The following is a 14,534-nucleotide window of genomic DNA, read 5'->3' as shown; positions in this document are numbered from 1 at the left end:
CTCCTCCTCTACTTGGTAAGGCTCCCTGGGCCCGATCCCTGGCACCCTGGCAGTGCCCCAGGCACCCTGGCACCTAACAAAAGATTTAATTCCATCCAGTGGAACAGAGTTTGGCCATAAGACAATGTCTTCAGGGCAGGTTTCTTCTCTCACTTCAGCAGCAGAATAATAATGAGCTTGGAGTTCCATTGCCATTTCAGAGACCACGGGCGCGATTCTCCACTCCCACGCCGGTTGGGAGAATCGCCTGGGCCGCCAAAATTTCCGGGGACGCCGGTCCGACGCCCTGCCGCGATTCTCCCAAGCGGCGGGAACGGCCCGGTCGAGTTTCGCAGGCCGGAGAATCACCGGAGATACCGAAAATGGCGATTCTCCGGCACCCCCCGCTATTCTGAGGCCCGGGTGGGCCGAGCGGCCAGGCCAAAACGGCGGGTTCCCCCCGGCGCCGTCCACACCTGGTCGCTGCAGTCGTGGGCGGTGCGTGAACGCTGGGAGGGCGGCCTGTGGGGGGGGGCGAGGGGGGATCCTGCACCGGGCTTTACCTGGAATGTGGGGTGGCCCGCGATCGGTGCCCACCGATCGTCGGGCCGTCCTCTCTAAAGGAGGACATCCTTCCTTCCGCGGCCCCGCAAGATCCGTCCCCCATCTTCTTGTGGGGCGGACTTAGAGAGGACGACAACCACGCATGCGTGGGTTGGAGCCAGCCAAGTCGCGCATGCGCGGATGACGCCCATTATGCGCCGCCGGCCGCGTCATCTATGCGGCGCCGCTTTTACGCGGGCGACAAGGCCTGGCGCGTGTAGATGATGCGGCCCCGATCCTGGCCCATTGTCAGGGCCTGAATCGGTCGGGACCGGGGCCGTTCTGCGCCGTCGTGAACCTCGACGGCGTTCACGACAGCGCGCCCACTTCGGCGTGGGAGTGGAGAATCCCGCCCCACATCTTGTGCAAGTTTTTCAAATAATGTGTTGGATATCGGCAGGCCGAACTTATCAGACAAGTCACCAGAACTTTTAATGGATATTGTTGAGGATGAATGTGCAGTTTTGGCACTGCTCAATACTTCAAACCTTTAAGCGCCAAACTTCATCCCCTTGCCTCGCCTTCAACTTCCTGCGTTTTTGACTTCCAGATTCCTAGGGCCAAATTCTCCGGAAACAGCGCGATGTCCGCCGACTGGCGCCCAAAACGGCGCAAATCAGTCCGGCATCGCGCCGCCCCAAAGTTGCGGAATGCTCCGCATCTTTGGGGGCCGAGCCCCAACCTTAAGGGGCTAGGCCCGCGCCGGACGAATTTCCGCCCCGCCAGCTGGCGGAAAACGCCTTTGGTGCCCCGCCAGCTGGCGCCGAAATGATATCTCCAGGTGGCGCATGCGTGGGAGCGCCAGTGGCCGCTCACGGCATCCCCGCGCATGCGCAGTGGAGAGAGTCTCTTCCGCCTCACCATGGTGGAGACCGTGGCGAAGTTGGAAGGGAAAGAGTGCCCCCACGGCACAGGCCCGCCCGCGGATCGGTGGGCCCCGATCGCGGGCCCAGCCACCGTGGGGGCACCCCCCGGGGCCAGATCACCCCGCGCCCCCCCCAGGACCCCGGAGCCCGCACGCGCCGCCTTGTCACGCCGGTAAGGTAGGTGGTTTAATCTACGCCGGCGGGACAGGAATTTTAGCGTTGGGACTTCGGCCCAGCCGGGCCGGAGAATCGCGGGGGTGGCCCGCCAACCGGCGCGCCGCGATTCCCGCCCCCGCTGAATATCCGGTGGTGGAGAATTTGGCAACCGGCGGGTGCGGGATTCACGCCAGTCCCCGGCGATTCTCCGACCCGGCGGGTGGTCGGAGAACCTCACCCATAGTGTCTATTCATATTGACTTGGGATGATCTGTCTTGATTTCAACGATTCACAAATAAGTCTTCAGAATCTTCTGTCAAGTGAAGCCTCCTTCAGCAAATGCAGCGATTGCCGAAGTTGTTTTAAAGCAGTGACAAATTAAACAAAGCTTATGAGTTGGGATGTAATCTTTGGAAATTATTAAAAGAATTTGTGTGAGGATGAGCCAGGTCTCACTGCCAGAATCCTACCAGGGTAACTGGTTTCTGGCAATAATCTTTGAGAAAGCTGTGATGCCGATGGATGGTCAAGGCAAGCCGGGTATCGTAAAAGACACCGCAATCGATCAGAGAGCAAATTGACTGACAATAAAAAAGGCAGTAAATTCAACATGGCAAAAACAACAAGAAGAAAGATGATGTTGGTTGCTGTCCAGCCCTCTCACCCTCAGCCCTGCCTGTCTGGCCCCTGGCTCTGGTCGGGTCGCCCCGCGGCAGCTGCTCCCCGATTCTCCGAGACACGATGCCAGCGCCTGCCTGCCTTTCTCACCTCCCAGCTGATTCTCTGCTCACCACTCAGCTCTCGCTCAAGTGGCCAGGCCTTCAGCCTCGACGACCTCACGTGCTCCTGGCTGGCTGCTGCTGGCTATCTTGCCTCGCCCTCGCTGCCCGGTCTGGTTGCTGCCCAGCCCAGCACCATCGCCATCAGCTCCAACTGACTGGCCTCTGGCTCTGGTCAGTAACTCACTAATGCTGGCTGCTGCTCCCTGATTCCTCGAGACACGATGCCAGTGCCTCCCTGGTCTTCGTCGCACCTCTTGACCATTTCTCTGCTCACCTCTCAGTTCTCGCTCCAGTGGCCGGACATTGAGCCTCGACCCACGACGACCATGTGCGCTCCTGGCTTGGTGGCTGCTGCTGCTGGCTATCTAGCCTCTGTTCTTTTTGGTTGGTTGCACGCTTGGCCTCAGCCCTGGCCTCGAAGACAAGAGTTGCCCTACTGCTCCCCTCGACAGCTGTTGGTCGTTTAACTCTTTGGCTCTTTGCCTCGCAGATGGCTTTGCAGGCTCGCACCCCAATGTTAGGTCAGTGACCTCACTTTTGCCTCAGGATGCCCTCCAGACCAAATTCCAGAAACCTGGCTGCTGCTTTGCACCTTTGCTCAATGAAACTTCAGAAAATTTACACCAATTCCAGAGATCTGTGTCTGAACTCCTCAACCACCTCTCAAAGTCTGGCAAACTGTTTTCCCGCTCTAAAGGGGAGTGCATCAATCAGAGCCCAACATTGTTCTGTATTGTCTGCTGATCAACAAATTTAGAGCTACCAAAGCTCTGATTGGTGTTCCCAACACAAGTCACATCTCCGTATAGGGCCCCTCCATGTGTCGGGGCTGCAGCACTCTGTGTTTCATTGACAGTCTGCCTCTGGTGAGCTCTCAATAAATGGCGTGATATATGGTGGGGGAGTCGGCAGGGAGGGGGGCTGTGGGGGGTTTCAGTCGATGAGTTTCTTGCAAAGTACTTTTACTTTGCTTTTCTCCAAGGTGGTTTTTGAGGTTTTGATGATGTTGGGAACTCTGCGATGCCTTTGCCATTTTAGGTCTGCAGGTGGTTTGGCCTTGTGTTGAAGGTAGCATTTAACATGATGAATTCAAATCAAGATCAGATTTGACTGAGAACGATTATCTGGAACCTTACCAGACTTGCAATGAGTTATCCCAGACACAAAAGTAAAGGCTTAAGATTGTTGGATGACAGTCATGAAAGCCGCAGACCGGGGGCGGCATGGTGGCACAGTGGTTAGCACTGCTGCCTCATGGCGCCGAGGATCCCGGTTCGATCTCGGCCCCGGGTTACTGTCCTGTGGAGTTTGCACATTCTCCCCGTGTCTGTGTGGGCCTCAGCCCCACTAACCCAAAGATGTTCAGGGTAGGCGGATTGGCCACGGTAAATTGCCCCTTAATTGGGGGAAAAAATTTAAAGCTGCAGACTAATGCTTCAAAAATTGGTCAACCAACCATCTTTGGTTTCAGAATTACTGGCATTCTGTCAGTTATAAAGCTAGACGTATGTCTGATTATTCCAGTGATCAGCTCCATTCACAACTCCTCTCAAAGTGAAACAGCCTGAATCAAGGCCTGGAAAGTGGTAGATAATTTTTGAGGCTTCTGGTAGAGGCCAGTGTCGGAGGGAATTGGTGGACAGGTCCTTTCTGGAATTTCTGCATGTGCATATTCAGGCCAAGAAACTTATAATGAAAACCTGTGAAGGAGTGAAAGGGAAAAAGAGATTTGTTTTGCTTATATAAATTGGTCAGGATCTTAGACCGAAGATTAACGTGGTGAGGTTGCTGGTACATATTGTTGAGGCTAAACCTATTACTGTGCTATCGCTGCTGCAAGGAGACCCGCAAGTAACATGTAGCATAAAGTCACCATATCCAGTGACATAAGTTATTGTTGCAGTAACAGGTCTCAGCCAGAAACTTGGCATCCACCTTGAAGTAGCTTAAAGTAGTAATATTGACCCCATGGGAATGTTGTCATGGGTTGGCAAAGAGGAATATCTTCCTCACAAATACCGAATTGATCACGCTTCCTCTCTCTCTCCCTCTCTCTCTCTCCCCCCTCTCTCTCCCCCCACCCTCTTCCCCCCCCACCCTCTTCCCCCCCACCCTCTTCCCCCAACCCCCCCACCGCCCCCCTCCCCCCCGCCCCCCCCCCCCCCCCCACCCCCCACCACCCCTCCACGCCCCCCCCCCCCCCCCACCCCCCACCACCCCTCCACGCCCCCACCACCCCCCCACCCCCACCCCAGAGTCCAGGCCAGTACTCTTATATCCCAGTTTTTACTGGTGTTCCATTTTAAGGTATACAAGAACAGTTCGGACCAGTATTCTTATTCCCCAGTTTTTATTGTTTCTCCCTTTTATCATCGACATTTACTACTGACTGACATGAAGAAAATAAAGAGGACTATTTTATGTCTGTTGAGCAATCTCCTGGCCTTGAGACAAGCCTTATTATAATGGTGTAATGCTTCAGTCTTTATAAAATTGCCTACACTCCTACTCACTGTGAACACACCACAAGAGAAATGCTAGTGAAGAAAAATTAATTCTTTATCAAATATTCTTCCCACAGACTGCTGGTTTCAGAGAAATTCTATCTGATATTGAAATCTTAGCTTTGATGGTGGGTTGTCTGTGCCATGACCTTGATCACAGAGGAACAAACAATGCCTTCCAGGAAAAGTGAGTGAAAGATGTCATCCATACTTCAGTAACATGTTAAGAAAAGAACCACATTAAAGCTATATTTGGCCATTTGGAATACTGTAAAGCAAAAAATATTCTATATCAAATATTATATATGCTCGACCGTTCTGCTGCATTTTGTGCTTCGCCAGAGCAGGATAATGAGAAGTAATCGTGAAAGTAAATGAGGCAGACATGTTTAGTTTAAATACAATTTTTATCAAAAAAATTACCTCCAAAATATGAAAAGTCCTTCACTTCCTTTCAATGTTTTCATTGTCTGTTGTACACTACCATTGGTGATTGGTCTTCAGATGCAAATCAGTAGATGTAACTTCAAACGCAATGACCCATCACTTTCAGTTAAAGTAATGGTGAGGCCAAGGATACATGGGAGGCAGTGGGTAACATCCCTGCCTCTGAACCAGAAGCTCCGAGTTCAGTCCAACCCCAGGACTTGATGACCAAGGAAGGTGCATTCATAATGCGGCCAAACAGAATCCATAGAATCACTCCGGTGCTGAAGGAGGCTATTCGGCCCATAACAGGTTGAGCATCAATCTGCAAGAATTCTTCCAAAACTCACCAATGGCAGGTGGCAAGAGTGGAAGAGACTCCTAGTCAGCCAGACTGTGTAGAGTGACACCCCTCGAGCTATAAGACTCTGGCAACAGGCTCGCGACCTGTTCCAGGTAAAACCCGCTATGGAAACAGATGAAAGTCTGCTTTGTGCACCATTAGGCTCAGGAAGAGAAATAACAACGACAAAGGTGCTTGTTGTTATTTATACACAAATGCTACAGCAATTTCAGGAGAGGTACGGTTCAATGTGTAAACCAAAAAGTTGACTTGATGTCAGTAGCTCCAGAGAAACAGCATCCACCTACCTCACTATTGGGATACAATGAATGGAATGAAGTTTGCATGGTAGGTATGAACTAAACTCGCCATAGAAAATTCATAACAGAATTTTCCCTCCTACCAGCAACCGAGTTCATCGGGGGCGAGGGAGGGGAATACGGAAAAGTTGCTTTCCCGATGGTGTGAAACAATGGTGGGAACGTGTGGTCCCGACCATCATGGCAGGGGAATGGCGGGTCACTATTCCTGTCAAAGGCCGTCGGAAGCCATTAACGTGATGCAAATTACCGCCCAACAGACCAGACCAACATAGCGCGCACATGTTGAGACTTGGGATGGCAGGCAGGACAGGTGGCCAGTAGGCAGGTGGAAGGTGCGTGGAAACTGGTATGGTGGTTGATGGAGCACGACGGGGGAGGAGAGGGCTGACCTAACGTTGGATGTAAACTGGCAGCCTTGTCTGGGGCTGTTTGGGGAGGCACACAAAGTAGTGCAGGAGGCATGGGGGAGCAGAGGACAACGTAGGGGGGTCGCGGGTGGGCAGGGGACCGGGAGGGAGGAGAAGGCTCAGAGGTAGGGGTTGGTGGTATTAATTACAGAACACTGTAGGGCAAACTGAGAGTACTGGTAGCAGGAAGGTACGGTAACAGTTAAAGGTGGCAGTGGGATGTGGTAGGGTGGGAGGCGAAGGTCTGTCAGTGGCGGGTGAAGGGTAAAGTTTGCACTGGCAGGGTCAGTGGTGATGGGGATTTCAGGTTGTTGATTACAGATGGAGAGTAGAAGATGTTTGAGACCGAAAGAAAATGTGCACCATCCTGCTGCTGAGGCACAGTCCACTCAAGAGATGTTGGGAGTAGAGTACTCCCTTGAGTGGAGCTGCAGGCCAGCTCAAGTGGACAACTGAAGGTGAACTCTAACATGCAGTCCTGACAAGGGGAAGGTGTTTATATGGATTGGAAGCAGCATGTGTGGGAGGCTTCTTACACAAGGCTCGCAAGGGCCCTGGAAAAAATCGATGCCTCCATGTGCAGGCATGGTTCAGGTGGACATAGAACCCCCTGAATTAGGGTGGGTGGGCATGCACTGGGATTAACATGAACAAAGCAATAAAAACCCGGCATTGCTCGTTAATGTGTAACCATACATATGTGTACAAGTGTTTCAAAAACAATTTATTGTATACCTGTGTTACCAGAGTGAACACAGAACTTTTAAATTTTATATGCCCTACCACTGTGTCTAGGTGTTTCCTCGACATCCGCAGCAGGAGTAGAGGCAGCCTGCTGACCACAATGCACGGTTGTCTTTGATGGTCTCGGCCGCCTTCCTCTGGAGGCCCGAGGTCTGGAAACTCCCAGCCTTCTTTGGGTCACCTGCCGTGGGGCAGGTGCACCCTCAGTGTCCCAGAGGCGGGAGCTGATTCTGTCACAGACAGAGGGGACTGTGGATGTTGGGGCACCCGTGGAGAGTCTTGAGTGTCCGCCAGAAGCTCCTCCTTCCTTTGGGTGCCTGAGGGGCCATTCTTTGAGGAGAAGGGACACGCGGAAGGTGGTTGGGGTAGGCTGTCTATGCTTGTCCATGGCTACAGCGATGAAGTGCAGAACTGTGCGCATCTCTGGCAGAAACTGGCAATCTGCTTGACCAGGTTCTCCATGGCATCTGCCATCCTCCCGACGGAGACCACAATGCGCGCACATGACTGTGCCACTACTTCAGATGGACTCCTCCGCCTCTCATGCAACTCTGTTGAGGATCTCTGACATTTCTGCCTGATGTTCCCCCGCCTCTCTCTGCATCTCCATCTTGTCCAGGACCCTTCCCAGATGCTTGTCATCGAACTCAGACTTAGCAGAGGCCTCTTCCCCAGCAGTCCTCAAGTGTTGGTGACCTTGGCTATCCCTGACTGCTCCTCCTCCTGCAGATGTGTCTATGCGGTGACCATCAGAGTGTGAGCCGGGGCCTAAACTAGATGTATGACGCACTGAGATGTGTGTCTCTCGCCTGGTGGAGGCTGCAGGTGACTGCTGTGACAGCTCTACACATGGGATTTCACCGTCGTCGTCATCCTCCTAGATCCTCCGCAGGCTGGGGCTGGACTCTGCATCGGGGTCTGGCCGTATCGACCTCCTGTTGGCATCAGTAATGGAAAGAGGAGAGAATGAGTGACTGCATGAGCTGCTTTCTACATTACATGGAACATCACCTTCCTGTTCCTGTGTACAGAGATTCAGCACGCTTCCTCACTGGGTGGCTGGGGGAGGCTGGTCTCACCTTCCCCTCAGAAAAGTTGGCGGTCCCCTCCTGCCAGCTGAGCAGCCTGCTCTTCATACTGTGAGAGGGTGGGGATTGGACCTCCCTCCTATCTTCTCTCTCTCTCGTGCCTGTTGTGCACTCTCCTCTCCTGTATTAAGATAGATGGTTTGTAAGCACTTGTGATGAAGGTGATCTTTGTATGCTGCCAATCTCCACCACCAACCTGTTCACAACTGCTTACCATAAGAAAGATGCACTTCTAGTCCCCAAGAGTACTTCAGCAGCACCCTCCTGACCAGTGAACACCAGCAGCTGGAAGGGTGAGGACAACAGAGACATGACAGCAGCAGCATCAACATCTGCAGTTGCCCTCTATGCCTCCCCACCCCTAGATTTGTGCTTTCAGTGTGGCAAGGTCAATGACCCACAGTTACCTCCCTACGTGCAGATCACATAGACTGCAGTGGAACTATGAGGCAGCACCTTGCGAAGGGCCTTTATGCAAGGGCAGTAAAGATGGTGGCCTTGCCATTGAGAATCATGTGCCAGTTCCCATTCAGTGTGGTGAGTCTGGGGACCAGAGTGTTTGCTTGCCTTTGCGATGAAGATGAAGTCATTCATTCTTTTTCTGCACTGCTGTGTGCTCCTCTTCTGGGTTGGATTGACACTTACCATCCTGGTGACCTCTTTCCTTGCAGGTATGGTGAGACAGGTGGGCCTGTCCTCCACTACTTGAAATAGTGTGTTCAGTGAGGCATTGATGAACCTTGGGACCAGTGTTAGTTGACTCATGTCTGCTATGTCCAGTTATAAACTCTAACACACAGTTGTAATTGTTAATTATTGATAATCAATCTCTTTAGCACTGAAAATTAATTATTACAAATATAGATTGTCATTCCTCAAGTTTTTATATTTTCTTTGGAGATTTAAAACATTTTTAAATTGTCTTTTCTCTCATAGAATCTTGATTTCCCCCTCTCTCTTTAATTCTCTCTGTAATTGTTTTGACATTGAATTTACCCATTCTAATTTACATTTCCCTCTCACTTCATGCATTGTTAATTTCACAATTCTCCAATCTGATTGGTTAAGGAAATACTCAGTTGCTTGCAGTCGTCACTCAGGGCCCATGAACTCCATTTCCCTCACTGCAACATAATCAGTTTGCAGTTTCATTAACTTGCTGTGCAGAAAATGTAAGAACCTAATGGTCAACACTGTTAGATTCACTCCTACAGCAGGTTATAATCCTATGCTACATGAGTGATTGCGATTTAGAAAAATCATGCCGCCCAATGAACGAGACTTTGAGCTCCAGTTCATCTAAAGGCCAGAATGGATCTTCACTCTGTGCAGTGACACATGAAATTGACTATTGTTCAATTTTTCAACATTTGGAAATTATAGTCATAGGTCTGTATTATCAAATCAATATTGTGATAAATTAATTTCAACATCAATAATACAGATTAATTCTATGTTTTTCCACATAGAATATGATCAACTTTAATTAAAAATACGATTGTGGCAGAGTTAATATGAAGCTCTGTTTTACCAAAAACAAAAGAGTATGAAGAGCCATTGATAAAGTCTTCTGAACTTTTGATTCAAAAAGCTTCTGGGAACCAGGTTATGGTTCACGATCATTGGGGGCCATGAACCATGAGTCATGGAGATGTTGGCCTGACTGCTCACCCGACGGGCCAGCAAGGTTGAGTGTTCAGGATTACCACCCACACCTTAATGCCACGCTAGCTAATATTGTTGGTGTCCAGGAATGGGGGGGGTGGAAATCCCAGTGTCTGGTCCCGCCTATCCTTTTTAAATGACTCCAGAGTCATCCTGACTCTGTGAAACTCAGGCTTTTGGCCAACACATAGAATCATAGAATTTACAGTGCAGAAGGAGGCCATTCGGCCCATCGAGTTTGCACCGGCTCTTTGAAAGAACACCCTACTCAAGCCCACACCTCCACCCTATCCCCATAACCCAGTAACCCCACCCAACACTAAGGGCAATTTTAGACACTAAGGGCAATTTATCATTGCCAATCCACCTAACCCGCACATCTTTGGACTGTGGGAGGAAACCGGAGCACCCGGAGGAAACCCACGCAGACACGGGGAGAACGTGCAGACTCCGCACAGACAGTGACCCAGCGGGGAATCGAACCCGGGTCCCTGGAGCTGTGAAGCAATTGTGCTAACCACCATGCTACCGTGCTGCCCTTACATCATGCAGGTGAATACCTATATCATGGCAGGAGTCAAGATGCTTCCATTCTGCGCAGTTGCTGATCTGTCAGTATTTCCTCTAATATATCAAACCAGAGGGTGGCTGCTGGGAGGCAGCCTATCCGCTTAACATCTGACTCAAGACTCCCGATGCAACCCGACCTGACATGGCCAGCAACAATTCAATGTAAGCCATTCTGCCACATGGACTAGCTAGAGCAGACAATTGGGTTGCTGAAACAATGGTTCCAAAGTTCTACTGCCTAGACCACTCTGAAGATGCCCTGCAGTACTTGTGGGCAGATATGTCCTTTTTTGAAGTGGTCTGTTGTGTTCTACATAACTTCCACATCATGAGGGTAGACCATTTTCTACGAGGGATACAGCGAGGTGCTCGGGAGCAGGACAAAGGAGTAGGAGGAGATAGGGAAGAGGCAACCAGCTTACCGCTTTCCATTGAGGCTATGCACAATCGACTCATCTGATTACATCTTCACTGAAGACAACCCCAAATCTATATTATACAATGGTCACACATCTTTCCTTTCCCCCATCACTGGCAACTACAGCATCCTATTGGTCACAATGAAATAATAGTCACTGCAAAACAACTGTTAAAAATCAATGTTATCCAACAAATCATCTAACATTCCATACAATAGTTAGTTAATCATCCAGATGTATTGCCTTAGTGCCTGTATCATGGATGCCTTTGACTATCCTTGTCCTATATAGTGGAATGCCAATGGCTGCATCATGGTTGGTGAAAGGCTGCTGACTCTCAGTGAGGAAAAATGTAGATGGCCTTGCAGGCGATGTCAAGCAACTCTGGGCCTTGAGGCATGGCTTTGGACAGCACCATCTCGGCTTGGGGGGCATTTTGGCCTGTTTGTCTGACAGGAACAGCAGGAGAACTGGCAGTGGTAAGAAGATGAATGGTCTCATCCTGAAAGAGAGTGGCAGGTTTGTGCTTCTCAGAGCCACTGTCGCTTGCCCAGGGTGCCACCTCAGCAATCCTTGTAATGTAATGGACCACAAATTGCTGGACTTCTGTGAGAACTTGTGAAAGCCCCTTTATGCACTGATATCCGCTGCCACGTTGGCAGCAACTTAGGCCTGCATGGCAGCAAGATTGGCTTGCATGGAAAGAAGCTGGGGCTTCATGGCCTTAATCTGAGCTCCCACTGCAGCGTTCAGATATTGGCCAGCAAGCACTGCTTCAGGGTAGGGACCGCACATGTTCTCTCAGAGTCGGCCACCACTTCCATGCCGGAAAGGGTGGGCTCCAGGCTCTGCATAAAGCTCTTTGCACCAAAGCCGGTGCTCGACCATTCTGTGCCCCTTGACATCAGGCTTTCTGTATACACACCCATTCGCAATTCTCGTTGAAATCCTTGACAGTGTCCCCTACAACAGAACTTATACTGTCTGCAGCGCAATGAAAAAGTGAGGATGAATTGCTCATCGTGATCACTAGGCCTGTTTTCAGACTTAGTTTTACTGGCTGGTAAAAGAGTGGCTAGAGAAGTATTGATGTCAATATAAAAGCAAATTACTGCGGATGCTGGAATCTGAAACAAAACCAGAAAATGCTGGAACATCTCAACAGATCAGACAACACCTGTGGAGAGAGAACAGAACTAACATTCCAAGTCTCGATGGCTCTTTGTCAGAAGTCTTGATGTCATTTACAATTTACTAAAAGAGAAATGTGCATTCTTCTGTAATCAAGTTCAAAATTAATATAAGGACATGAACCATCCTTAACTATTAGGCATTTATCATGATCTATGGGAAACATTGATCTGCTGTTCATTGTACATTTGAAAGTAATTTACTTGGGTTCATATGTAAAGTCTCACTTCAAAGGATTTTAGTGAATCAGGAAGCAGCTGTTAAGGGTGATAGAGCTTCCACTAGATTCTGGTTGAAGGTCAGACTGTGAACTCCTCATTTGCTTCCCTGAGCGATCATGAGATGTTCAAAATAATAGTTTGGGAGGATACAACCAGAGAAGTCATTGAGCCTGGAGTAGTTTTAAAATTCAATGCTCTGCCATTTTTTATGTAGGCGTTTCATTGGACACTTTTCTTTTCCATAAATTTAGAGTACCCAATACATTTTTTCCAATTAAGGGGCAATTTAGCGTGGCCAATCCACCTAACTTGCACATCTTTGGGTTGTGGGGGGGAATCCATGCAGACACGTGGAGAATGTACAAACTCCACACGGACAGTGACCCGGAGCCAGGATCGAATCTGGGACCTCGGCGCCGTGAGGCAGCCGTGTTAACCATTGTGCCACTGTGCTGACCCGTTTTATTGGACTTTGCTCACAGTTGGCCAGAATCTCCTGGAAGGCCATAATTTAGACCATTGTGCCCCCATTCCTCCAGTGAAAAATTGAGACCAAAGTTTGTTGATGAATTGATTAGAATCTCTGAGAGCACTGCAGCTAGTTATAAACTGCACTGCCGTTGTCCAGTACAGAACCAGCCAGGTGCTAAGGCTAGAGAGAGTAATATAATGGGTTATAAAAATAAAATACAATTCATTCAGGTTTCATTTGCTGAGTATAAATTGAATCACAGTATTTTTGTTTTGTAACTAATCTCTTGTTGCTCATTATTCTGATGGTATGAAAGGACACCATTGGATAAAACAATTGTTGCAAATCTCTATGCCTGGTTGATTTCACTCTGACAATCTGTCTTGTCAGAAGTTGCTGGTTGTTTTATTTTAAACAAAGTCCTGACATTAAGGTAGAGCTTGTTTGAAAGGGAAATACCAAAGCTGTTATCCTCATGTACACACCAATAGACCGCCAAATAATACCAAAGCAAAATACTGCGGACAGTGGATATCTGGAATAAAAACAAAATTAAGATAAAATCTGAAATATTTTCAACATTTTCCCTTTTTTTATCATATAATACCACTAAATTTCACTCCCACTCTACTTAAATAAGATTGGTCATATCCACCTGGCTTGGTTTATGGTGCGGGCTATTTTAGCGGCAAGTGTATAATTACTTACCAAATGCCTTTCCAACAAATGTACTTGTATAACTCCTTTCCTTTTATTGAGATACACCTTCATGAAAGGCGATTCATTTAACTCTGACCAATGTCAGGAACTCCTTGTATCTCCCTTTATTTGACATACATTTTTAAAAAATCAGTTCAACCAGCTGGTTCTCTAATAAATGCTTGAGAGTATAATTTTCCTTCAATATTTAGACTCATGGGATGGAATTTAGCACCCTCTCCTGGAATTGGGTCCCGAGACCAGGGGTGCTATCTGGTTGGAAGATGCAGAGTGTAAATCCTGACATCCTTCTGACTTTTCTTCTGATTAGGTCCAGGGCAGGAAAGCTTGAGAACACATTTCCGGCCCGGAGGCTAATTGAGACCCTTAAGTTGTCAATGGGCGAAATTCTCCTACCCGCCCCGCCACATTTCTGCGCTGACCGGCCGGCGGGAGTCTCCGTAACGCCGGCCGGTCAATGGGGTTTTCCATTGTGGGGCAGCCCCACGCCGTCGGGAAACCCCCGGGCGCCAGCAGAACGGAGACTCCCGCCGGCGGAGAATGATGCCCACTGTCTCTGGTACTGAACTACTATCTGATGGGGGTCACACCGTGCAGGCCAACGCCAGGTAAATCCTGGCAGGTAGGCCTGGGGCCTGGTAGGTGAAGTAACATTGTAAATGCTCCCAGGGTGTGTCTAACATAAACTGCTGGAAACAAGACCTCAAGCATTTATAAACATTTATTTCCTACGTATAAAACTATGGACAAGGATAGAAAAGCATGCAGCTTCTTCCAGAGCCATCTTTTGATCTGTTAGGCAGGTAGGTTTGATGTGGACTGTACTCGATGCAGAGAAGCTAGAAACAGACATCTAACACTGGAGAAGATCCAACACTGTTTTATTCAACAATAGGACTGATATACATATTCAGCTGTGGGTCGACACTATAATGAACTGGCTGGAGACCTTGTAGTAGCCTGACCAGACTTACTAGCTACCGCATGGTGTTTGCACTTGCTAGCTCGTGGACTCTGACTGTCTCAGTGGCTGGGTCCCAAGAGAGCGGGAAAC

The 14,534-nt window shown here is 49.2% G+C and overlaps 1 protein-coding gene across 5 annotated transcripts in view; it reads left to right on the top strand.

The window, feature by feature from the left end:
* Positions 1–14,534, top strand: part of pde11al (phosphodiesterase 11a, like) — a 476,822-nt gene that overhangs the window by 364,516 nt on the left and 97,772 nt on the right. For all 5 annotated transcript variants that reach the window (XM_072509449.1, XM_072509448.1, XM_072509447.1 and 2 more), the window contains one exon: positions 4,969–5,078. In XM_072509449.1, the coding sequence (XP_072365550.1) occupies positions 4,969–5,078 (110 nt within the window). The remainder of the gene's footprint in view (positions 1–4,968; positions 5,079–14,534) is intronic.

The sequence above is a fragment of the Scyliorhinus torazame genome, chromosome 6 (assembly GCF_047496885.1).
Source record: "Scyliorhinus torazame isolate Kashiwa2021f chromosome 6, sScyTor2.1, whole genome shotgun sequence".
Classification (NCBI taxonomy): Eukaryota; Metazoa; Chordata; class Chondrichthyes; order Carcharhiniformes; family Scyliorhinidae; genus Scyliorhinus; species Scyliorhinus torazame.
The sequence above is the reverse complement of the archived record's forward strand: the minus strand, read 5'-3'. Positions and strand labels throughout refer to the sequence as shown.